At 40.8% G+C, this 26,605-nt stretch overlaps 2 protein-coding genes across 5 annotated transcripts; both read right to left on the bottom strand.

Moving 5' to 3' along the window:
* Positions 1-407: 407 nt before the first annotated feature.
* On the bottom strand, positions 408-947 carry LOC112873406 (wall-associated receptor kinase 3-like). Its single transcript, XM_025936366.1, has one exon. The coding sequence runs from the start codon at positions 945-947 to the stop codon at positions 408-410; it is 540 nt and encodes a 179-aa protein (XP_025792151.1).
* A 420-nt stretch (positions 948-1,367) lies between these two features.
* LOC112875576 (anaphase-promoting complex subunit 1) lies at positions 1,368-24,869 on the bottom strand. Of its 4 annotated transcripts, XM_025939461.1 has the most exons (37): positions 24,528-24,869; positions 23,601-23,664; positions 23,130-23,214; positions 22,762-23,033; positions 22,443-22,548; positions 22,207-22,364; positions 19,918-20,105; positions 19,780-19,849; positions 18,681-18,851; positions 17,646-18,133; positions 16,260-16,719; positions 15,853-16,185; positions 14,855-14,938; positions 14,461-14,553; positions 14,281-14,340; positions 13,882-13,980; positions 13,608-13,748; positions 12,654-12,734; positions 10,821-10,892; positions 9,163-9,234; positions 8,605-8,698; positions 8,438-8,520; positions 7,213-7,266; positions 7,050-7,127; positions 6,822-6,943; positions 6,580-6,740; positions 6,022-6,098; positions 5,836-5,949; positions 5,552-5,653; positions 4,500-4,640; positions 4,228-4,401; positions 3,231-3,294; positions 3,015-3,154; positions 2,760-2,908; positions 2,587-2,665; positions 2,396-2,494; positions 1,368-2,116 (listed from the first exon to the last, which is right to left on the bottom strand). In XM_025939461.1, exons 1-37 carry the CDS (start codon positions 24,758-24,760, stop codon positions 1,739-1,741), a joined length of 5,439 nt encoding a protein of 1,812 aa, XP_025795246.1. In that variant the 5' UTR covers positions 24,761-24,869; the 3' UTR covers positions 1,368-1,738. The 4 variants fall into 4 exon arrangements, 3 of the variants coding, with proteins under 3 accessions (XP_025795246.1, XP_025795247.1, XP_025795248.1); XM_025939462.1 differs by lacking the exon at positions 24,528-24,869 and having other exon boundaries at positions 23,130-23,247; positions 23,601-23,644; XM_025939463.1 differs by lacking the exons at positions 23,601-23,664; positions 24,528-24,869 and having other exon boundaries at positions 23,137-23,183.
* Between the last annotated feature and the right edge of the window lie 1,736 nt (positions 24,870-26,605).

The following is a 26,605-nucleotide window of genomic DNA, read 5'->3' as shown; positions in this document are numbered from 1 at the left end:
TTTGCAGGTGTAGCCTGTCATTGTGTTTGTCCGAGGGCTGGATGCTTGTGCAGGAGCTATAACGGCTGTGACACGCGGTGCTGCCTATATCCCTGGGGCACGTCGCGTTCCCATCAAGCGTTTTGTCGGGTCCTCGCAGCACGCTGGACCTGATCGCCCATGCGCCATGCCAGCACCGCCGGAACTTTTGTGCTCCTCTCGGGCACGGCCGAGTTGGAGGCGGAATAATTCCCGTCAAACCACCCTTCCTCGGCGATGAGAACAGAGAAGGTGAGGTCTGTGGGCCTTGAAATGGTGTGGCCATCGTAGACAAACACCAACCTCACGTCGTAGGACGTGGCAGCGGTGGGAATTAGTGTCTGGCAACAACCGATGCCGGAGCACTTCTTGTAACCGCGGCGGCTGGTTCACACCGGCGGGACGGTGCCGCAGAGCGTGCCACAGCTGTTGATGACCCTGACGTCTCCCGTGACTCGCAGCCCCACGAAGAGGTTGCACCCTGTGATGATGAGCTCGTTGCTCGCCGCCGACAGGATGTTGCTACCACCGTCGCTGAGACCCCACGCCGGGCCGCCCCATGTCCCGTTGCCTGCAGTCGTGATGATAGTCCTTGGCACGCTTATGTGTATGGCCGGCCCACTGACGCGGACGGTGGCGCTGTCGAGGGAGATGTTGGTGACCTGGAGGGTGCCGTCGCCGCCGAGGGACAGGCGCGGCGGGGTGCGGCTGGTGTCGCAGGTGAGGATGAACCCCGGCAGGGAGCACTCGGGGCTGATGCCGAACGGGTACGGCACGCTCACGTCCCCGCAGACGGTCGGGCAACCGGGCCGCCCAATCTGATCCGCCGCGGCTGCCAGCAAGAGCAGCTGTGACGACGACACCAGCGCCGCCACTGCCGTGGCAAGCACGAGCTGCGGCCTTGTCACGCTCACCGTGAACGCGCGCATGGCTTCAATTCTTCAGACAGTTGCAGAGTTGGGTCCGGAGGTGCTGATGAACAAGCCTATTAGGCTTGTCTAGACTCTTTACACCCATAGTATCTCTTTCACGTGGATGCACATATACAGATCATATTGCGAGGTACACGCATGCACAAGCTGTATAACATGTTCGCAACTCTACGGGCAAACCCAAGCAAAAGGAGAGGTTTCATTGATATCTCCGACGATCGATCCTGCTACTATTGTAAAACACAAACCAGTAACGAGCACCACAAGCTTTGGAATCCACTACTCCATAGGCCGTTACAAAAGATGACCCAAAATGCTAACTTACGTCTACAACAGCTTCCCATGTAGGTGGCGCATTCCAGGCAGTGCGTGCCACCTCCATTTCTCCTCTTGTTCCTCTACCTCCCAAAACATTGGTACAATCCCAAATTTAATTTGTATTGTCTGAATCTAAAGTAGAACTAAATTAAAAAATTACAGACTTATTTAGATTTAAACTTCAAATTTCGAGTTCAAACTTCTTTTATATATACATAGATTTAGACCGGGAAGTATAAGCTTTCCTCGAAAAGTATTGCCGAGAATAAATCATAGACAAAATAGGCTAAATTAAGTTAAATCCACTACGGATCAACAGAAACTGTACAGAGATGCCCTTCACTAACCCATTAAAGTAACGAAGACCTGCCGTCGGTTAATCAGTTCCCCCATTCTCACCTAGTGCGCTAACAATGCTGACTACCCTTGCAACAAGGCCCAGCATTGATTGCACTTGCAACGCTGGGCTTTTAGGCCTTCATGGCACTCTGAAACTTCTCGATCTCCATCAGTCCCACAAGGTGCGTGGTTGGCAGGAGCAGGCGAAGCAGAGGGAGCATGGATACCCCAGTAGGGACTCTGGGCTTAACCTTCTCAACAGCAGAAGCCACAACATGGGGAGGTGGGATGCTGTACCACTGGAGATACCAAGAGAGGATCGCCGCATCGTTTTGTTCACCAGGCCATCTGCTTGTGGTCAAATAACTGTGAAGGTTATCCTTGAGGTTAGGCAATTCCGCAAAGATGTCTCCCACGCGCTTCATAAGCGACTCCAAGAATGTGGACTGAATAATTCCTCCATTTGTGATTCTACCATCCACTAAAGCTTCATTGTAGGCCAAAGCCACCTGCACATCAGAAAGAGGAATCATAGGAACATCACCAAAAGTTGGGTGATTTCTGACTATGAAAACTTTATCAACATGCAGCATGTAGGTATGATAAAACTTTAAAAAGTGAAGGGGGAAAAACACAAAATGACTGCCCAAACAATAAAAAAGGAACTAATTAGTTTCTGGCATTGGACCAGGTAACTTTGCTGGAAACAATTTTTAGAATGGAGACTCAAACAAACCGGAACTGGCAATAAAGACCGATATGTCATGCATAAAGCGCTCCATACGAACCTTCAAGTTGGAAAGGAAAAGGGAATCGTAGAAAGGAAAATTTCCAATCTTCAAATGCTCCCACATTGATTCAATTATTGTGTAAAAACTGATATAGACCTGGAAGAGAAACAAGGAAAACAACTGTCATTAAAAACAATCTAGCCGATAATTGAGTGTAAAAGATGATATGCCAGTTCACAGTATGAAACCTGTAACAGTGATGGTCTATCTTTGCTCATACATTCATACAGCACTTGAGAGCAGAACTCTCGGAAATTGCCATTGCATCTGCAGTTGGAAGACAACATTAGAACAGAATACAAAAACAAGCCAGCCACTCATCTTAGCAAATATAAGGAAAGAGGAAAAAAAATTCACTCACCTGTTCTTCCATGACTCAGAACACAGTTTTGCAAAAGCAATCAAGCTTGGATTGGCTGAAAAAGTGCTCACGAGTTGATCAACTCTGAAGGAGCTATGATTAGTGCTGTTTGGTTGATTACTGCAACTAGCAGATGGTGTATCACAAACCTGAAGTTTGAGGTAAGTGAACAATAAAATTACAAGTCAGTATCACCTGTAGTTCTCAATTGAGACAGTAAGGAACACATCCGCACAAGCGTAACAAAAGATTAACCTCATGCATTGCCCGTGAAATCAAAGACTGGCAGCCAATTGGATCATCAGAATAGGAGCATGATCCAACTTTTCGCTTTATGTAGATTACTCCCCCATTGAATGGATCTGCCTTGTCTCCAGATCTCCACCATGGTTTGTCTATTTGAGAGTCGTGATAAGAATCTAATGCAACTTTTTTTGAAGAAACGTGATATATTCAGGATAAGTAATATACCTTCAGGTGTAAGTTTTATCACCTGAGGCCAATATCTAGGCCCACAGACTCGAATGCTCTTAAGCTGCAACAGAAATAGCCTTTTTTAGATTCTGCAATATACTGGCCCAAACTTGCAACTAAGTTTAAACCTGTGCACTTTCTATATAATTAACAAAATTTTAAAAAATTAGAGTGAGAAGGGGGGAGGGAAGGTTGAATGTCAATAGGCAAGACTCGTTATCAAAGTTGATTGTACCAGAAAACACAAAAAGATAGGGGGCTGAAAAAAATTAGGGAAGGTTGCATGTCAACAGGCAACACTCGTTATCAAAGTTGATTGTACCAGAAAACACAAAAAGATAGGGGGCTGAAAAAAATTGTTGAACACTTGGAAGCCTTACTAATACCCACTTCTATGAAATTTTGCGTGATCATAAATTTTCTTCCCCTACGCACACATTTCATAAGAAAATTGTGATTTTCTTTCCTATATTATCTGTTCTCAATGCCATTCATTCATAGCTTATACTTTTACTGGATATAGTAATAGAAAAACAGCTCACAAGAGTGAGTTTAATCATACATGGCAACGGAACCATTTTGATGGAAGTAAACCCTGTCCCTGTGTTCAGTATCTGTCAGTGTCGAGTCTTTAAGTTTCCCTTCAGTAAGTTCATAGTTTCAGGTTCAGTCATTCATTCAGTTAGCAGTCGGCTGAACAAGTCAAGGTTGTTAGCAGGTCCTGGTCTTTAGGAAGTAGTGGTAGTAGTCATTTTGTTCTCCACAGCACCCCCTGAGCTTTAGGGCCATCATGGCCATTAGCTTCGGCCACTAAGGCCCTGTAATTCTGGTCTATAAAAAAGAGAAGATAAACCAAAAGCTGCATTTTTGCTGCGCAAAATTCTTTTGTGTTCTTGAGTCACCTCAAAACTTTGAATATATGGTTTACATGTTTAAAAGTGTTTATAAGAATACTGTTTTGCCATTAAACATAAATCAAATCAACCATACGTACCACTGAGCGTTCTGGCAGAAGACAAGGTGTCACCTCGCAATAGTTGGTCTCATCATAATACTCTGTTTCAGCAATTGTCACTTCCAATGGGCAATACACTGGAAGTTCTGTGTCAACATCTACCGTCTGAACCCATCGAGGCTCCGTAGCTATCACGTATAGGTGTCTGAATGCCTACTTACAGTGACACAAAGAACTTAAATTTGTTTGCAACAAAAGAAGCTATGACATACAATGAAGGTCAGAGGCTCAGGGAAGTAGAAGACAAAGACCTGGAGATGACAGCGATTGTCATTTGGTCCAGTGGGCAAACGTGGGTAAAGTGAGATCAATAATGCAGCAATTCCACTATTTTGAGTTGAAAAGGTGTGTGTCCCGCCTCCAAGGAACAAGAATCCTATAGCCAAGCTTACCTACATTGTTGATAAACGGGATTAGCCTATTTTCTCACATAATAAGCTACTAATTCATCAACGTGAGAGAGAAAAAAAATCTCAGAGCAGATTTTCTAGTTCAATTTCATATAATGATGCTTTAATAAGATATCTCATATTGTTTACCAATTTAGATGTGAACCAAACACACACTGAAGTGTAATAAAACATATATAGAAGGAGCAGAAAGCATCTTTCTTGATTTAACTGATAATAACAGGAAATACCAATTTAGTTTAATTTTCATATGGCAGAAGCACCCAAAAGATTTTGTATCAACTAGGAATACACCCACAGTTCCCTACCAAAAGCCAAAGCCAGAATATAGAATCCAGTAGCCACGTTAGTGATGGCCAAAGGGCAGTTCAAGAAAACGAAGTGAAAACCAGCCGATCCCATGGATTTTGAAAGCAATGTATGGCTCGGGTACACATATATAGGCAAGGAGGTCCTAGGGTTAGACTTATAGAAACAGAGTAAACCGACGGAGATCCTTGCCTATTAGATAATTATCTACCTAAACACCTTAGGCGCACAAGGCAGAAGGCCTGTGAGACGGGCCCATGAGCCCAGCTAACACAACCCCAATTAGTCTTCTAACAGATTTTCCAGAATCTGTTTTCTTTCAAGCTTTAATTGAGTTTCATGTATATAAATAATTAAATGTGCTCAATGCAACATAACATAAAACATCGGTCAAAAAGGTAACAGAGATGACTGCCTAAAAGAAATCACATTTAGAGGGCGACTCGGTCAAAAAGGCCCGATGGTCTTTAGCCATTTCAGAGTCCTCATAGTGCACAATAAAAGAATATATTAGTTATTAGTCCTCTGGGATTTGATTTTGAAGAAAAACAAATTTGTCCATCAGAGCTATTAATGATACTCACAGCCATCTGCAATCCATAATTCACTTGTCCTTCTGCGGAAATTCTTCCTCTAAGATAACGCAGCAAGCGGAAAGTCTGCAAATTTCCTGATCCTGCCATTACCTTAGCAAAGGAAAATGACAAAAAATCAAAACACATAGGTGCAGAAAACTGTTTATTAGGACAACAACAATGTGTGACATGTAAAAATAGTAAGATTTCGTGAAATGTGTAAAGACAGCAGCATCTGTATCGAGTGTACTATATTCTATGTAAATAAAATCATGATAAACTTTCTCACTAACCAGAGATAAAGATAGAACAATAAGATGCAAGCAGAGCTCAAGGGTTCCACGGTCAACATATTGTAGTAATCCTTTTGGTAGTATATTTGCTGTTCGAACAGGTATGTGCTTAATCTGCATAACAATGAGCAATTATATTACCATAATACTATTTAACAGTTATAATTGAACAGGCCATGTACATACCTCGTTTAGAAAATTGACAGTGTAGGCGTAGAGTAGTTCTTGGGCATCCCCATTTCTGCTGCCAGCATACTTGAGTCCTGCAAACATTGATTACGCCAGTGAAGGGCAGCAAACATGTGATGGGCTTATCGATAAAGGAGTCTGATAGCTCCACTAAAATAACCACTGTAGCTTCATGAGTACTTGGTTATGCAAAACGGTCGATCAAAGAATATAAGCATCAACAGCGTCCACGAACAAAAAGATAGTAAACCATACTCCGAAAATAAAGAAAAGGAGATGATGTGCTGTAGTAACAGAACAATACAAAGAGAATTTATTCAGCCGGTACAGGACTAGCAGGACTAGAATAAGATAACCAGCAAACAATAGCTCCTCTTAGTTGTTCAATATCAATGTAAAGCCTATATTAAACAAATAATACAAGAAATTATGAAAACTAAATTAGCTCATCTTTATAGAAGCTTAAAAACATTATACTATGAAAATAGTATGAAGCACAAACAGTTAGTGACTCATGTCAGCTGCCACAAGTCCACAACAAACAATGCTACTCACCAAGTGCAATGCACGCTCCAGTCACTATATTAACATAAGCTTGAAAAAGAGCTTCAGCATCAAATTCATCACTGTCGATAGCCCCTTCACTAATGTTGGAAACACCAGACTTTACAGTTTCAGGAATTTGAGAATCGATCCATTCTTTGGTAGGTTGTATTCTGCAGGACAACATAGTTCTTTAGTTTTATGCTACCATCAACAAGCCACACAAGAACTTACGATTGAAATCGCAAGATTACCTGCTCCACAATATTAAATTCCTGGCTATAATGCGAAGCATAACAAAATCGGGTCTCACATACTGCAAATCGAAGTAAGTATTGGGGATGCTGAGTCTAGCCGCAATCTCTTCAGACTCAGCCTGTAATATGAACCGTAATAATACAGAAATTCAGATGGGTATTGCGTTATCAATAAAAATAATTTCTAAAAGCATAAAGAGATACCATGTAACCAAGAAAACATACCTTCAGAAATATCAAAGCTAGAGCAATTATTGCTCCAGGTGCAGTAACATCAACATTTATTTGTGCTCCATCCATCATCTGTACAAAAAACAAGATAGCAACACATATCAAAACCTATAGCTACTTATGGAACTTTGGAAATCACTGTGTAAAGTGAAATGACCTGGCCAGTGCTGACACTTTGATCATCAGCAGTTGTTGCATTTAGGTGTTTTTCCTGAGAATATCATCAACTTGTAAAATAGAATTATAAATAAAGAATCATGACACTGATAAACCTAAATAAAGAATCATGGCACTGATTACTCTTCAAATAGCATTTTTAACTATTGACTTAGGGAAAGAAACAAAGAAACATCAAATGCTGGTATCTGTTCAGTGGATGTTGCAAGCAGCGGTTAGTCATTTAAAGGCCCAACTCAGTAAAGACCTTAATGAAGCTTTATATCCAGCTTCCATCAGTAAACTGGATACAATCTATGAGAGGCGTAGCTTACAGCTAATATCCACCGAACTGGATACATATAAGCATATTGTCAAAATCCACCAGTCTGCTGCTAAACCAATCATGAAATTAACCAAGAAAACATAGCTTGCAAACTGGCCTTGCCAATGAAGCTTTGAGAGGCATGTTGTTCAGTACTACCGTATAACACCATTGCAAACTGAAATGTGTTCACCTTGGCTATTTAGCTAGTCATCTCATCCATGACAACTTAGAAGCTAAACGTGTTCACTTGTACCTACTTTAGTTTAGATATTTAGCTCTAGGTCATTCCATCCATGACAACTTAGAAGCTAAACGTGTTCACTTGTACCTACTTTAGTTTAGATATAGCGAAGGTGTGATGAAGTTATTGACCTCATGGAAAATAGCCTCATTTGCTTCTCCGATGTACTCCCTCTGTCCCAAATTACTATTTGTTTTGGCTTTTCTAGGTACATAGGTTTTGCTATGCATCTAGATGTATACTATGTCTAGATATATAGCAAAAGTTATTACCAAGAAAAGCTAAAATGAATAGTATTTTGGGACGGAGGGAGTATTAAACATTTCAGATCATATACTCAGTCAAATATTTTGATCTATTACCACATGTCATTCCAATAGCTGGGCAACAAGGGCACATATCAACATTATAGTAGCACCATCGATCACTATGAATAAAATACTTATCAATAAATCAAGAATCAAATACCCTAAGGGGATTTACAGGATTTGCCACTTCCCAAAGCTGAATCTTAAAGAAATAAATTGCATAAGCCATGTAGCACATCCTGAAATTCAACTAGGAGAGTAATGTATCACAGAGAATTCCATATCTTAAGAGAGCAACAGAAACATTATATTTCTGAAGCATGTAGTGCTATGAAAAAAAAAATCTTACATGGTAGACTTCTTTACTGCCAATATACTCGAAAAGTCGATCTAGGAAAGTATCCATGAATCCAAATGCATCACTGCCATGACCTATGAGAAACTCTTTCGTTACTTTGTGCAAGCATGCCACTTCAAGAATGCAACAGGTAATATTTCTTATGGAATGTAACTCACCCAAGGCAACAAATCCTAATGCGGAACCTGCAGCAACAGCATACCCTTCCCTTTCTAGCACATTATCACCACCACTTCTTCGACCAATCTCACCCTAAAGACACAACAAAAAACGTTTAGTTCCAACACCCAACTACCAAGTTAGTGTAGCCTAGAGATGGAACCTAACAATAACCACATGAATCAAAAAAGATAATAACACTATCAAAATATTAGTGTAATACTAAAAAAATTAGTCATAACCAAGGCATATTGTAAGGTCAAAGGAAGATCAGTTTTTACATGTGAAACTGCCACAATAATGAAATATTTAAAAAATAATGAATCTACATTAAACAGAAGGTTAATTTTTCTCAATTTTTCTATTTTGCCAGAACTTATACCAAAATGCTAGCATCGAAGATTAAGCAGAATAACATCATGGTAGTATCCCAGAAAAATTGAAGCAATGTTTTCTTTGCTCTTTGATTTAAAAAACCAAGACAAGAAAAGGACAACTTGATACAGGATCAAAAGAGAAGAAAAAAGGGAGCCTTATTGACTTATTGTCATGATTACCAGAAGTATCTTCATGGTGAGTGCATGTGCTGAGCCTTCATATAGAAGTCCAATTCCCATGACTGCTGCTGACTGAGCACAGAAAATTGAAGGAAGAGTTGGTGTCTAATACTTGTCTGCTTATAGGATTAATCAGCTTAAGTAAGGCATTGCTCAAGACGACATAACAGAGCAGCTGATAATAGAGTAACTGTTTTTAATCAGTGCTTGTGAATCACTATGTAAAGATGAACTAGGGGACCAACGTGTGAATCTACAAGAGCGATATAAATCAGCAAGCCACATTACAAGCTTTATTAGTCAATCCTGACACTCATGATGTACATACCAGGGTACAATAATACAGTACAAAAACAAGCATCCATAAATTAAATACTAAGTATCATTTGCTTCATTTCCGGTGTTTGCTCATGTAACCTGTTGCAGGACCAGTTGTACTCAGATAAAACAGTTCGAAAGAGGACAGCGTTTTTTCTCTGCTATTCAGCAAAAATGAACATGGAAACCACATGAATTCACACTGCCTGTTTTCTCTCTTCCCTCCTTTTTTTAAAAAGACCATAAAGCATGAAAAGAGAAGTTGGTATTACCACCAAATTAGTCTTTAATTCTTAGCGGAGACAAATTTTAAGTCTTCTGAAAAGCATCCAAATTATTATACTTCAATCCTCAATAAATGGAAAATTCCAGCAAGGTGATTACCATCCAAATTATAACACTTCAATCTTCAATAAATGGAAAACTCCAGCAAGGCGATTACCTATTGGCACAAATCCTATCCTTACTAATATGTCAACTGTGTCTGTGTGGTTTAATTGTATCCACTTACTCCATATTGTCTCTAGTATCTACAATTTATCACTTGCTCTTACTGCATTTGCTACATGTAAGACCAGGTACAAACCTACATCTGAACATTTATCCTAGTGACAAAAACAAAGATAAAAGGACAATCATGTCCACTCAGTATTCTAAGCAACCAACAAAACTTGCAAATTTGCATGGTTTAGCATCTTATTCAACAATGGCCCTGATGGGTCCTTACTGCATACCTGGGTGTTGGTTTCTACTACCCACACCCACACCCCAAATTTGGGCCCTTGGATCTTCATCAAACATTTCATCCAGGGGCCTCCTACTACTTCCAGGCATCTTCTTCCTCTGGCTATGGCCATGATGCCTGAGAAGAGACCAATGTCCCCGCCCTGCACTCCTGTCTCCAGCCACTGGTCCCCATACCGCACTAAACCCCACCTGTAATCCTCCTCCACCACGAGTGAAGCCCCCACTGCCCCCTTCACCGACCGCCTCCACCACTGGGCTAGCCTTCCTCCCCTGGCCACCCCTCTAAACCTGCAACCCTAACCCCCCCCCCCCCCCCCCCAAAACAAAAAAAAAAGAATACAAATACCCTAACCATAAGGTGCATGAGACGTTTGATACTGTCAGAGATGGAAGAGGAAGACGCCAATCTCGTCAGAGTTGGGGAGGAGGGTGAAGATTTGAGTGAAGAAAAAAAAATCAGGCGTGGGTAGTTTGCAAATCCATAGTATAAATCTCATAAAGACAAGACCAGGCTTCAAAAATAAATTAAGTATCACAAGTTCAATTATATTAGGCTAAAAGGAAAGGCATGCAATAGCCTACTGCAGGGTTACCTGTAGAAGAGTTGGTAATTCCAACTCTGGCGTAGAAGATGGATGCCGAGAAGGAACATGAAAGTAGAGCATCTGTAAAGTTATCATAAAGCCAGTCATTTCAAGTTGCCACAGAGCATAATATCAGACAACAACAACAACAACAACTTAGCCTTTTGTCCCAAGCAAGTTGGGATAGGCTAGAGATGAAACCCACAGAAAACAAGAATAAGAAACACAAAAAGGGTACAAGCCAAAGGAAGAGTTAGGGGTTAAACAAAAAGTAACAAAGGTCACGGTTCAGGTACGTTAATTGCTAATCTCCAAGCGCTCCTATCCATAGCTAATTCCTTAGCGATATTCCACTCTTTAAGGTCTCTCTTGACCGTCTCGTCCCAAGTTAGTCTAGGTCTACCTCTACCTCTCCTTACATTATCGCCCCGCTTTAAAACTCCACTACGCACCGGCGCCTCGGGAGGCCTCCGTTGTACATGTCCAAACCATCTCAACCGATGTTGAATCAACTTCTCCTCGATAGGTGCCACCCCGACCCTATCTCGAATCTCTTCGTTCCGGACTCTATCCCTTCTTGTATGCCCGCAAAACCAACGCAGCATACAGAGCATAATATCAGAAAATCACAAAATTCAAAGTGACAATGCAGCAACAACAGCATGACAGCACAAATTCATAAGAGTACATTTATGGGTTTTAAATCACAGCAAAACTGCATCTTTTGGAACTTCTATGAAACTACACGAACTTTGACCATATTCACAAAGGTGCATGTTAGCAAACACCATTAGTTTGGACATCAACTGAAAGGTTTTTCAAATAGGCAAATGTTGTGTAGTTTCACAATATGTAAAAAAACTGAAACACTAAGGTACTTAATTTCTTGATATTGGGCCACGTTAGATGGGTGAAACACCCACAATGGTGACAATGATTATAGATGGTAGTGCAGTTGTGCCTTAGGTAGGGGTGCAAGGTTGAAATGACTCATTAACTACATCCAGTTCATGCTGGGGGTCTTATGTTCAGAAACAAGTCCAAAGGAGAATGAGGCGCTGTATTACAGAGAGGAGGGAGCAACTGAAATAACTTAAAAATCAGACAAAAACCATAAAAAGAGTCATACAAATATGACTGTTTGTCCTCCTGCAAATCTAGTCTAAAACTGTGAGTCTAAGCTATTCAAATCATGTTCTTTTTAGGTGATTTGAAACCATAAGCTCTAACAGCTTGTGTAAGACAGTATGCGCTTTGGTTCTCTCGCGGACAAGTTTAAGACAAGATCAACTAGATCTGTTATCCAATGCGATTGAGAAAATATTATAGCAGAGTAAGGTCATATGCACAACAATGTATGCAATTAGTCATAATGTTATTAATTTATGGAAAAAATATAACAGCAACAAGAGCTATACGGACCAAAAAAGGTATTGAGATTAGAAAAAAAACAGCGATTCAGTGCTAGAAAACAATGCACAAACCTTTTTTTTTACAAAATTGGAGGTTGGCAACATTTCATAAGACAGACAGTGGTTACCACACTGACAGCTGTTCAGTACATTTTTCACAGTTCCCAAACAATAGTCGAGTAACACAAATTCTAATCTGTTCAAACAGGACTGGAGCTACAAGCACCCAATGGGGAGGTACGGGCTACAGAAAAATTATATTATTTACAGAGAAAATGGATCAAATTTCCCAAAAGAAATGAGATCGGATATAGGGAATAAACTTTGATTAACAGTTCCCTATACTGGTCCACAAGTTCACTTCTAACCATGATAATTAAACCCACCTAATAACTGCATTCATACACATCCAACATACTGAAGTCAATACCTTAGATATTGCAGGATCCATTGTTCCCCTATGAGATGCTGCCAAACCAAGTAACAAACCAAGTGTTGTTATATCATGCTCCTGCATAAAAATAAAAGCTTGCGCTTAGTGAAAATGAGTAAATTTCACAAAACTACGAATTGCTTGTCAAAGTTAACGCAAAACTACAGGTTTATGAATATGTATCTCAAAACTATATATTTAATCCATCAACGTATCACAAAACTATAGATTTTAGACGAGTGAAACCTGTTGTTTTGTGATACAGTACATACTAAATTTGTCCATTGTACTTTGTAATACTATGGCATGCTAGATTTGTAGTTTTTGTGATTTGTGAAACTATGGCATGTTAAATCTGTAGTTTCGGGATATAACTTCTTAAATCTATAGTTTTGTGATAACTTGGACAAACAGTATGCAGTTTTGCAAAAGTTACTCAAAATAGCACAGCGGCACTCTCCTAACATGCTGTGATATGCTACACAAAAGGACTAAGGATTAAATAATACAGCTTTTAGGGAAAACCAAAAGCAAGGAATAAATAATACAGGTTTTAGGGAAAACGCAAAAGCAAGGAATTAGTAAAACCAACTATTTTCCTGTCGAAGGACCGAACAGTTATGTGTGGCCATACCTACTCTGGGCAGGCCAAGAACAGCTCACCTCACCATTCACCCGTCCTAGAGATGAGCCCTTGTCTCTTATTACTCTATTAGTTATTCTGTTACTTTGAGTATAATTTTTCATCGACTCAGTATGATATAGTTTATGTTAGTTCTTATGTTTCTTAGGTCGCTCCCTCCCACCCTCTCTTTCCCTCTTGACACAACAGTGATAAGGTGAGAAGGCACTCAGTTCCTTCATCCTCCCATCAACTACATTTACCCTCCATTATAACCCTAGAACACAAGCCCAGGCCACAAATAACCAAAGAAGAACAAATAAGATCACCTGTGAGAGATATCGATAAGCATCAGTCATAGTTAAAACTCTTAGATGCTCATGCAAGCCAAATGCTAGAAGCAGACCAGCATGAGTAAAATTTGGTTCAGAAGGTCTATTGTATTGTATCCAAGTTCTCAACATCTTCTCCTGCAGAAAAACACTATAGTAAGCTCCAGTTATAACTACAGGAAAACAACACATACAGAAAATTATCTGCCAGAGTCAGTGAACTCTGAATTTTGCTACAGTTGGGTAATAGATTTTTTATCGTGTGCGTTACCTGAAAAGGGGCAAGCCTCAGGCCAGCAGCTACACCATTATGAAACTCAGCCCAAGATTTGAATTCTGAGACACTTCTATTACTTACGTCAAGGTTAACCTGTATAAAATACAGTGAGGAAAGAGAAAGAAGAGAGAACTAGAGAGCTACCATAAGTTATTGTTCCCACCAGTTTTGAAATTCTACTTGGTTAATACCGTAACATAGCAAGGTTTGCAAGTTGCTACCCTACTATTTACACACATTAGTCATCTTTCAGAACGGAACTCCTAATTTTACACACATTGAACTTGTTTACAGCACGGTACTATTCTCTCAAGTGAAATGCACAGTGATATCCTGGACATTGCAAGAGAAATGAAGAAAATGGAATTGAAACTACAGAAGTAAAAGGATTACTGTCGCGTTCTGCTGTGCCGGCAATCGACCAGCCAACACAAGCTTCGGGAACACCAGAACCTGCAGTGGAAGGAAATACTTTTAAGATAGGAAGAAATGAAGGTGCCTGTGGTACTAAACATTGACGGAAACCAACATCAGCCATCCAGGCTATCATGACATTTTGGTATGAACTCATACCTCTGTCAACAGAGTGTAAGTTGTAGCTAAAGTAAAGGCCCCACGCCCAAAAGGTAAAGCAGTAGTCCTTTGTGCAAAATTCCATAATTGTTGCTGAAAATACAAGGGAAAAAGTCAGCAACAAGGGCAGTTTGTAATCAGTGAGATCCAATGAAAAAGATACCCTGATTGAAATGCTTGTTCTTCAGTAGCTCAGTGGTGACATATTTTATTGAATTCTTAACAAAGGAGATGTTAAAAACTAAGTGCACAGGAAAGTATCAAGAATCAAAGCAATTGCTAGCGGCACAAGAAGGAATTAGCCAATTAGGTAATTTGAAGTTGAGCTATGGCTTGTTTGTGTTTAGATAATAGCTTGATATCTGCGAGCAAAGAAGCGAGAAGAGATAATAACCTGTTGTAGGTCTTGATCTGACACGCTAGGATTAGTAGGTGTTTGTATGGCCACAGGTCTTGCGGAGCATAAGAGGCGTCTAACCTAATCAAAAGAATATAACAGAATTATAAGCAGCCATATAAGGAATCAAATAAGATTAGAGCAGACTAATGTGAGTTACACAAGCCCCGTAGTGTTCCTGTTGCAAAAATGTATGAAGCACAAAACTATACAAATAAGAAAAAGACTCGCATTAATAAGTGTGCTATGGGTCTATTATAAGTCGTGGCCATTATCATAAGGTTATTTTGTATCGGCACCTACATCCATTTTGAGTCTGTGAAAGAGCTTGTAGTCTAGTGGTAGTAATGCTTTAATAATACCCCTAGGTCCTGGGTTTGACTCCTGGTGGGAGCGAATTTTCAGTCTAGGTTAAAAAAATCCCCCTCACCGGCAAAGGCGGGGTTTGGGGGGTTTTCTAGGCCGGGAGAAGGTTCAGGTTCTTCTTAAAACAAAACTGTGGGCCGGTCTTACCCCACCGGCCTAGTTTTTCTGATTGACAGAGCAAGAAGTTTACAAACTTTAGTTGTTTTTATCTGGCAAAACTCATTAACTTAGTGTTAACAAGCAAAGCATTGAGCCTTTGAACTGTTACAGTTGAGTAAAAACTTGGCCTTCAAGATGAACATAAGTTCATAGTTGCAAGGTAACCAAGAAAACAGACAATCAGATACGAGAATAGATAAGCCAATAAGGAAATTGGTCCACTGGGTTGTATATTAGGCCCAACAGGTGCCTCATACATAACACATAACCAACAGTTGGCCCACAAATTAACTAGCTATGCCTTATAATCGCTATATGGTGAAGGATCAAAACATGTAGCAGTTACCTATTCTACAACATCTGATGTAGGGATTATAATTAGAAGTAAGAATTAAAATATTAAGTAAACAGCAATGCAATTGCAATCCAGTAATTCAGAAAGACAGGTTGACTCAATAGACACGACAAACCTCATTCAAGCGCAAATCATGACCAAATCTTAGTTGTGTAGTTGAAGTGAAGATATGTTCCATGCCATCCTCAATAGATTTATAGACAGAATCCGAATCTTCAGAATTCAAAACTTCTGATGTAGGGATGTCAGATGCAGTCGTTGGTATGGTTACAGGTTGCAGATGCAGCATATAAGGGACTGACATTGATGTCAAATTATCATTGTTACACAACCCGTTATCTTTCCTAACTGAACCCATCTTTGCCATAGCTAGATCTTCCCTGCCAACAAGAACGTAAGCTGTTGCAGGCCAGTCATCAGGAGGAGAGTCACGACATTTGTCCAGTGCCTGTAATATGAAACCATGTCTCAAGAAAAAATCAATTGCAGCATACCAAAAGGTTGAATAGAGAGTTGGCTCACATGGCGAAGCACAAGAGATACACCAACTGGTAACAAGTCCAACTGCTGACGACCAAACTTTTCAGCAACCATAGCCAGAACAGTAAGTTCCTCAGTGTTTCTGGCTGAACCACTGGCAACCTCACCATACACACCAGAAGAGAGATATTTCCCTTTCCTTTCTGCTCCTAACAACAAACTATAAAATGACACCACCTTCCTACCCCAACTCACAGCAGAAACTTTCTGTTTGCGCATTAAAGTAGGAATGTCTTCCAGCTTCGCTGAGTCACAACCATCACGTAGACAGTATTCCAACCAGCGAAACAAAGAAGGTGGAGTTCTTAAAGAAGTTGAAGAAGCTAGAGAAGGTAATTCAATCAAGTTGAGTGGAAAGTCACGGCAATAATAATCAACATAAGTGTGTTCACCCAGAGATGAAGCAACCACACATAACAATGAAGCAAGACATCCTATATCCCTGAAAAAGTAAAGTACAAAGTCAAGATTGATTTGAAATATGGCCATAAATATGGTAGTTACATAACACTGGTATAAGTACAAAAGGTCTCAAGCTATTCAAGACCACGGTGAATTCATGCACAGTAAACTGAAGTAAAACAATCATGAGTGAGACATACTACAAGATTCGCCTATAGACATGAAAAACAATCAGTGAAATCATGCTCAAATGTCTTTCAGCACACAGAAACATTGATCCATACATTTTAACAGGCTAAAAATGAATTATTATGCAATTAGCTGGCTTCTAACATTATCTGCCTCAAGAGAAGCGAGTTGCCCATGAGCTATGAAGAAAATCAAAAAATTTAAGGTTTTCGTTACTATGGATTTTTTTATTTGATAAATGCTATAGCAGCATGCAATGAAGATAGCATTAGTTGATCTACCATAATATTTTTCCTGAGTTGATCTACCTTTTTCTCTCAGTAGATCTACCGTTATTATTGTCAAGGCAGCTGCAGTGATGCATGAGTCCTTTAGGCCAAGTATCCCAGTTTTCTCTGGAAGGACATGTTGGGGTTACTTTAGGTGGTAATACTGTTTTGTTAAGTTAGAAGGATGAATGCCACTTTTAAATTCAGAATATAAGCCAGATAGCTAGTAGCAACTACAAGAGGAAACCAATCAGCAGTCTGTTAGTGATAATGTAAAGCTACACTCCTATGAGACAACAAAAGTCTAGAGATCATTCTCGAGTCAACATAAGAAAATCTTCCAAGATAATTGCACTAAACTACGAGTTTCAGGAATGACATACATGATGAAAGGACGTGAACAGAAATTTAGCAAAATGTTTTACTTATGACACAAACTACCATGCAAACATTTGAAAAAAGGCAATATCAACAAAATACATCTTTATACAAAAGAAACAGAACTTACTCTTTCCGCAAAATGTTAAGCTTCAGGTTCTCGTATAGGGCATGCAATGTGTCCAGTGTTTCTCTCATAAAGCGAATATAAAATGACATATCTGAGCTATGCTCATCCTGGGAAAAGGGATTAAAGACTGTTTTGTGTGTATCATAAGACACAGGCAGAAATGAATTGGAAGAAGTTGGAGCCCTTTTGCAGTATTGAGCATGGTATTTGCTGTTGATCAGGAAGTCCCAAGCTTTACTTGGCGATGTGGATGATTTAGTTGGCAAAGTTTGTCCATATTTTGTACAAACTCTTTTTATTTCATAACTAAAATATTCCCACTCTGAATCCGCGTGGGAGCTTGAATATAGGTACGTAGCATCACTATCACCCCAAAAAAGAGAAACAAAATGACTGTAAAAGCAACTCTGCAAGCCCTCTGCCATTGCAGTTATGCAGTCAGTAACCAGAGAAGAGGAAGGATTTTTGCGCAACGAACATCTGAGCATCTGGAAAAAAAAAGTAAATGAATAAGACTTACCATAAGATCAACTGAAGGCTAAATATCAAAGCAGTCCAAAATTGGGAATTACAGTGAGGAAAGAAGCACAGTAAAAAAGAACTCTAATAAATTTAAGTTTTTTTAGAGCTGAGCACCATAACTATCTTAATTAATATTTCCAGAAAAGATCACATACGAAACTCATGATTATTAGTCATAGAATAATAGATTAGCCAACCAACAATAAAAATATAAAACCAAAGTAATAGCTTCTGTATTTCAGTCCCACATTGTACAGTGCAAAACCACATAAACTGTTGTCTTGCACCAAGTCCATAGACATAATGCAGAAAGATTTTTCTATGTATTATTTAGTTCGAAACACAAAAAGCATCACCGATGCAGAATAAAGAATCAAAGAATCAAAACACAGCCCCAAGATATTACACCCTTTGTAAATGACATTAATTGTCAAAAAGGAACAGAGACAGTTCTAAACCATATGCAGAGTAAACTATAAGGATATTTAAGGGAAAGGTACATGAACATCCTACCAGACCATTACTGCATGTCACATTTATGCGGCCTTCAACAGAATCAGCTATGCTTGTGATCTTAAGATCAGAGTAAGTATCTGAAATCTCAGAATTTAGGTCGTAATTTGAAAAGAAACCTTTTCCCAATTCAATAGGGAGAGTATATCTGCAGAGGCACTGCTTCCCAGACTGCATCGTACACATTAAAAAAAACAAAGATTACTAAATTACATCATGCAAAGAGATAGAGGAAAAGAAGTGGAGTGGTAAAACTTTTCGAATAAATCTACGCTGAACTGTCAGTGAACTTTGTAAAAAGCAACCAAAAGGAATCAAAAGGCATATTATCTAATAACCAAACAATAAGGTCTGAAGTCAGGATTTTTTTTACAGTATTCAAAATGCATTGTCTATACAGCTCTTTAATGTGAAAAGATGATCAAGTTAAGGCAGATGGCAGCGCAATCACCCTCTCAACTCAGCTGGACTTGTTCAGCCAAGACAGGGGCTCTGATCAACAGATGCATTGGATGGGGCAAAATGTAGGATTGTTTCTTGTTAAAAGATAGCAATGCCTGCACCCCTTTATGGCCAGCCCTAAGCCTAACAATCTTCTTAACTAATTGAGATAGAAGCTCATCTCCATGCCTATGCCACCTGGGTCCATGGTCTCCTCTATAAGACTAGGTACAGCCCACAGCATCCACAAGACTCTTATTGAGTAAGTCCTCAAAATTCACTTCCGATCGGGAGGGTAAGCTCTAAAAGTGAAAATTATAGGACAACTGCAACAATCTAAGGGTGCTGATGTTTCAACCTTAACTGAACAATGTTTAAATTCATGTGCTGATGTTTCAACCTTAACTGAACAATGTTTGAATTCATAGTGCAATAGAAATTAATTAGATCGATTCCTGGTCAACTAAAGTTATGAACATCCAGGGCTTGTTTCCAAGTGATAAACAACTAAAGTAATGAAATTTGAATGCAAATCTAGACCATTTGCCGGGTCTTCAGGGCCTTACAAAAACAGCATGAATCTGACTTCAGGTTCATATCCACATAATAAAATAAATAAAAACGGCATTGTCTGAACTTTGCACAACAGGGAACCTACATAGAGAAGTAGATCATTGTCTGAACTCAGGACGAGAATGTCTGTAAAGGGAAGAACTCCAACCCGTACTCTGCAGAAAACATAGCAAAATTAGCAGTAGCAGACTAAGGATCCAAAACCATTTGCTTAGGCAATCACCTTGGACGAGTCACGACAACTGGCACAGCAGCAAATGCAGGAATGTTCCAGCTCATGTGAGGCTTAATATCACCAAAAGCTTCTTCAGCAGTATCATCAACTTGAATCCTTATAGCAAGTAATATTTTTTGTTCATGCAGTAAAAAACAAATTATTGGCAATCCATCAATATCAGTCGCCAAGAAGACCTGATATGAATAGTTGGAGTCAAGTTCAAGTAATAGTTGGAAATATATATTTTGCTGTCATGACCAGTATAAAGAACATGAGAAGATGAAACAGAGAGAAAAGAAAAACTTTATTGATACCCAATGTGTCTACTACACCTTGAATTCAGTAATGTGGAACCTGGATATGTTGAAACTCTAAACAAACAATATTCCTATGTTTCTTCCTATCAAACCCGAAGGAGATCCGCGCACATTGCATTAAGAAAAAGAAATGTACATAGAGTACAACACACCCACACACCCCGCAATTAAATTTAGTTATGTTCCTGCACTGCTGTACAAGTCCCTGATATTCCTATGTTTTTTGATAAAAGGAAAATGTTCAAGTCCCTGACTACTTATTTCTTTTCATTTTGCAGCAACCAATTACAGCGTAAGATCATATCGTAAAGAGTAAAATGCACCAGAGGTCCATCAACTGTACGGGGGTGTCACTTAGGTCCATCAACTCCGAAAGTGCATTTCTGGGTCTATAAAGTTTTTAAGTCCGAAAGTGCATTTCTGGGTCTATAAACTTTTTAAGTCGTTCACCGCAGGTCCATACCCCTCCACGTGAGCATGTATCGATGACATGGCGTGCTGACTGGGCATCTTTATCTCTCATCCATCACCCTCTCTCTGTCTTTGGCTGGGAATTTCATCAAGCACCTTGTGGACGAGCGTGCCGTGGCGCCCGGGGAGAGTGTGCCGTGGCGCGGCGGCGCGTCGCGTGTCGTCCAAGGAGAGCAAGAGGTGCCGCAGGGAGGAAGAGAGCAGGGAGCGGGCCTCCTCCAGGCGCGGCATGGTGGTGCGCACGGCAACGGTGGCGCGGGCAGAGTGACCAGCCGCGGTGATGGCGTTGTCCATGGCGTACAGGTAGTCGGTCATGCCGATTATGCCGGAGGACGAGGAGGTTTTGCAGCGACGGATGACCTCTCCGGCGAGATCTCTTCTTCTTCCTCATCGCCGCCGCAGCCGCAATTGGACGCCGCGAGGAGAGCGGGCGAAGACGGTCGAAGGTGGACAGGAAGTGCATCATGTCGTCGTCGGTGTTCTTGGACACGGCCAGGCTCTTAACGATGTGCTTCACGGCCGCCATGACCCTCTCCTGCCCGGCATGCGAGGCATGCGAGGATGTTGGCGACGATGCCAACGAGTTGGCAGCACCATCAAATTGAGCTCTGCGGCTGCCAAATCGATGTTGGCTGCGTCAGGATTTGGACTTGGATGGCGGCCTAATCAAGGGAGCTGCCCATGGGGATGCTAGCGAGTGGTTCTTCGGCATCAAGCGGAGGAGCCGGACCACACGTGCGCGGGCCAGACCATGGTGACTCCGGCACGCACTTCACCTCCCTCTCCTCGCCAACGCCTTCACGTTGAACTACACGAGCACGCTCCTGGCCCCGCTCGGACTTCATGTTCCAGGGCACGTTCGACGCGTGCTTCCGGGCGCCGAAGGCCGGTGTGGCCGTGGCAAGCCGGCAGCTCCTGGAGGTGGGTCTCGTCCTGCGCGGTGCGGAGGTGGTGGTCGCCGGCGACGCCCGGCAAGATTTGGATGGCATAGTGGCGCAGCTCATCTTGTCCACAAGGTGCTTGATGAAATGCCCCTCCTAAAAGAAAGAGAGAGGGTGATGGATGAGAGATAAAGATGCCCAGTCGGCACACCATGTCATCGATACCTGCCCACGTGGAGGGGTATGGACCTGCTGTGAATGACTTAAAAAGTTTATGGACCTGAAAATACACTTTCGGAGTTGATGGACCCAAGTGACACTCTCTTACAAGTTGATGGACCTCTAGTGCATTTTACTCTATCGTAAATTGTTCTTTATCAAAGCACTTGAAAGACAACCATCCATAGTTTTCAATTGGTGACTTAAGTCCTAACATCACAAAGAAAAAATTACCTAGGTGAACAAATTGCAACTTAGCACGTAATGAGTAAAATAGCTGGATTGATGCTGCTGATTGGTAAGACCAAATTGTTAGCAAGGTTAAAAGGCACACCAAAATAAATATAAGCATATCTAAAAGAATAACACAAATGGAGTTCCTTAATACACGATTAGGATGGATCAACCTTACTAGCAGCAGATTGGGAGCATTTCCCTTGCCATATCTTACGGAATGCACATTTATGTGAAGAAAAATCGCATGAGACAGGTAGCATTGTATTTTCATCCGTTGCTTCCTGGTAATTTGCACCATCAATTTGCCAAACAGAGTGCTGAAACTTCCCTGCATACCACGAGTAAATTTCTTAAACCCACCCAGAAAAAAGGAAAATGTACGAGTAGAGAAATGTGAAATAAAAACCTTTATGATATGATGCCATTAGAGGTATCGTATCACTTGTCCAGATAGCCTTTTCATCAAAATCTTTCATCATAGTTAGTTTGTCCTTTTCTTCAAAATATGTTGCCTGCAAATAGTTAATTGGTGCTTAGATTAAAAAAGCACCAGGCAGCCCTGCTAACATGTTAAAACCACAAGGCGCAACCTGTAACAGAAATTATATAATAACAATGTCGCTGCAGAGAAATTAGTCCATTGACCGTTGACCAAGTGAACACGTTGGAAAATGACAAGCCATCACTACCAGGCAAAAACAAAGATGATATTGTACAACATATACCTGAGGCTCTTCTAGTGGATGTTTCAAAATGAGGTGCGACGAGATAATGGCTCCATTAGCTTTGCTGTCTGTCTCCATGGTGTTCGATTGGCATGAAACATTGTAAGTTAATCCATATTCTTTGTTAGGACGATTTAAATCCCTGGCATTTAGCAGCGAACTTGAGGATGACACCATACGACCTCCATCAGTTGATTTCTGAAGTAGAAGACCAAAGGGGAGTGGCCATATTGATGAAATAGCATATGGTAGTGGAATACTAACAACTTCACCTGCAATATGGCATGCATACATCACAAGCCTCAGAAAATACATGAAATTTCAACACTAGTCAGTCAGCTTATAATAGACCAACAGGGTAAACTGACCAGTTACATTGTATAGAGATAAAGTATCAATCTGCAGGACACATAGAAGGGCATCACTGATTGCATTCATCCGACACCAGCAAGCCTACAATTTAGGTTTGCATCACCAAATGAGAACCTATCGTTAAGTAATCAGAAATATTATGAGTAAAATGAAGAAAATGCATAGTAAGGTTAACAAAAAGGAGAAAAGCAAGGTATTCTGTCACACGATATCTACAATAATTCCTGTATACTCAAAAAAGTAAAGGTGGAAAGCAGGTAGTAGTTTGAAGGTATTCTACTTTTGTATACAGTTCGAAACAGTGAAACCAGCTTGGACATGCAGAAGAATAGTTAAATATATAGGTACAAAACAAACACGAATGACAAAGGTGAAAAGTGAGCAAAAAGGTCGAGTAAAACTGATAGAAACAAGTAAAGAAAATATGGGAATTAATTTCCTTTTAAACAATATGGCATAAAACATACCATAATGACTGTATTTGGTGATACATATCTTTTATGAACTCGAGAACCATTGCTCCATATTATCCTAGAAGGAAGAGAAAACAGGAACAGATGATGTTAATGGTAAAGAATCCACAAAATTTGTTAGAATCAACTAAACAATGAAACAAAGAAAACATAGCACAAACTTTAGTACACACATATTTAACTCAACTGAACCTTTTTTTATAGTGGGCCCTCGTTCAATCCATTGAAAAATGTAACCGGAATCCCTTTTGCATGAGAGAATGAACTGATACACCTGCGCCCTGCCCCACCCCAAAAAGAAACAACCCACCCACAAAACACTAAACAAGGTGACGGTCATTGACTCTAAAGGGTCATGCCACACTTCCTGACACAACAGTAGCAGGCATACATTTAATCAATTGTGATATGATGCCATACAATTCCAGAGTACAAAATGAAGAGTCATTGCTTATTAGTGCTGCCTCTCTGTGAGCTCTTTAAACACTACCGTTGGCATTTTGCTTCCAGATGGAGATACTAATTACAAGTTGCTACAAGGTAAACATGGTTCAGTATTACTCTGACACAGTTAGGTAAGTACAGCAAGATTTAATAACTAATGCCATAGAACACAGCTCCATCAACCAGTAAGGAGACAAAATTTGAGCAATAGTGAAATACAAAGCTGATAAATCAACCATCATAACAGAACATGCACGCGCTTGGTCACTGTAACTCACCATAACCACGCGTACGAGGTATGTAGGGGAAAGACTAAGATACAAGACTGGCTAGTGTGGAATAGAACAAGAGAATTGGAAAGCCAGATGCTAAATAACTCTGCTATTGCAATATGGAATTTGACCCATGCTGCTTCGAAATTCCTATTTACGCCACAATGTAGAATGTACAGTCGAGAGAGGAGGGGGCAATGCTCACTGATTGCCGCGTATGAAGAGCTCATGGTCGCCGTCTGCGCTGGAGGCAGAGGACTCATCGCCGGGGTCTGGGCCTGGGGAGGCAGCGAGGGCGGGGTCGAAGAGGAAGTAATCGTAGTCCTGCGGCGGGCGCGCCCCGGGGCCGCCCTCGCCGTCGGCCTCCTCGACCGCAAGACCGTGCGGGCGGAACTCCCGCAGCACCGTGAGCCGCCGCGACCCGATAGCCGACGCCATGATCCCGCTACCGGCGGCCGGGGCGGCGGGGAGGAGGAGGGGGACGAGGCGTGGAGCAAGCGGACCCGCTGTGCGGAGTGTGACGCCAAGTGAGGCGAAAGCTCGCGTCCCCGCGTCCCCCCCTTTTGGGCGCTTCGAAACGGTTTGCCGCGGCGGGGAAGAAACCCTAGCCAACGGGGGAGGAAGGAATTTTGCGCGCCGCGGGCTTATGTTGGGCTCGGCCCTTTGTGTTAATGGGCTTTTCTAGTTGAAGCCTTTGAACGTCTCATTTGCCACGTGCATTTTTTAGGTAAGCTGAATTTCTACCCAAAATCAGGTTTCATCTCAAAACAAGAGACTTCATGATACAATCTCTCTTTTGAGGAAAGGGAGTAATACGAGAAAACATTTCTGAATCAAACAAGAAAGTTAGTGGCTTTATTCCAGTTTTGCAACTATCTCCAAACCATCAACATAGTATGAAAACTTAGATAAATTTCTCAAACTTGACTTGTGTACAATTTTTCAAAAAGGTTTGTGTGAAACATTTGGTGGGTTTTCAATCTTTTCAAGGATTTTCTCGTTGTTTCCAACCATCTTAAAAGATGAAAATCTTTGTATATGCATTGGTTGTGAGCACATGATATGTGATATCACGTGGCTGTCTTTATGTGGAGAGGTCCGCAAACCTGATGGTTTAGTTTGTGGACCCTTTTAGAAATCTCTATTTCTTCAACTGCAATTCTTCTTCTTTATCCTTCCGCCTCTCCCAATCTAGTCTACCTATCTTTTTAAGAAAAAAGATTTGATTCCTACATGAAAAGAAGTGTTCCTGAATACATTTTAGAAGGTTCTTGAGAAAATATTTTTCTAACATTTATAGAAATTTTTTTATAATAACATTGTAGTGAAAACATTTTCTGAAAAGTTTTCCTAAAAGATAGTAAAAAAATCCTTAGACATGAAAAGTTATGCAGGACAAAAATGTTGCTGAAAATGGATAATGAGGAAGTCAGGAGCGTGAGAAACTTTTTGTTGTTTTTTTTGTCAAAGCCATCTCAAGAAACTTGATGTATCAAAGCGTTTGGGATCCTTTTTGTGCATATGCTGTCAAAGCAAGCGCACATGTACCTTGAGAAACTTGATAAAAGCGCTCCAAAGATTTGGACTGGCCTTTAGGTTTGAATTGTCCTTTACTTAAGGAGGACCTGAAAAGGAACTCTCTATGCAGAGTTTAATTTGATCGAAAACAACAACAACAAAATGCTGTCCAAAAATGTGAACTATAAGCACTCGCGAATCCCGAGGATTCAGAAGGCCTTGGTAGCAATGTGAGTGGAAAGGGAATTAGAGGAAGGAGTACGCTAATATGATTTCGGTACCCTTCTCACCAACGGATGGCTGTCATGAGCTCAATGGTTCACAGTTTGGATGCAAACAATCGTGTGAAGGTGTTCATAATAGTGGATCATAGATCAGCAAATTTTCAAGGAAAGAAGAGAGGAGCAGCATGTGCCCATACAACCGAAACTTCACCATGTCTAGTTGTCTAGTTTTGCTCAGGAATCAAATATCCCCTTCAACAACCTAGAAAGCTGGATCTATCCAATGCATAGAACGATGGATCATTTCAGGGAGCCAGAGCCTCACCTAGCAACATGAATATGGACCTATAAAATCATTCACTGCCTCAAAATAACAAACAGCAGCGCAAGGATAGGAGTCTGGCCTTGGCGAATGCAACCTAGTTTGATCTCCAATTTCACCAGGGGAGCAGAACAAGTGGCAGCACTTTATTCGCAAGGTAAATGAAATCTAGCCTGAGTTCATCTATTGTTGATTACACTCTTTACAAGTTGCACCTCA

The sequence above is a fragment of the Panicum hallii genome, chromosome 9 (assembly GCF_002211085.1).
Source record: "Panicum hallii strain FIL2 chromosome 9, PHallii_v3.1, whole genome shotgun sequence".
NCBI lineage: Eukaryota > Viridiplantae > Streptophyta > Magnoliopsida > Poales > Poaceae > Panicum > Panicum hallii.
The sequence above is the reverse complement of the archived record's forward strand: the minus strand, read 5'-3'. Positions and strand labels throughout refer to the sequence as shown.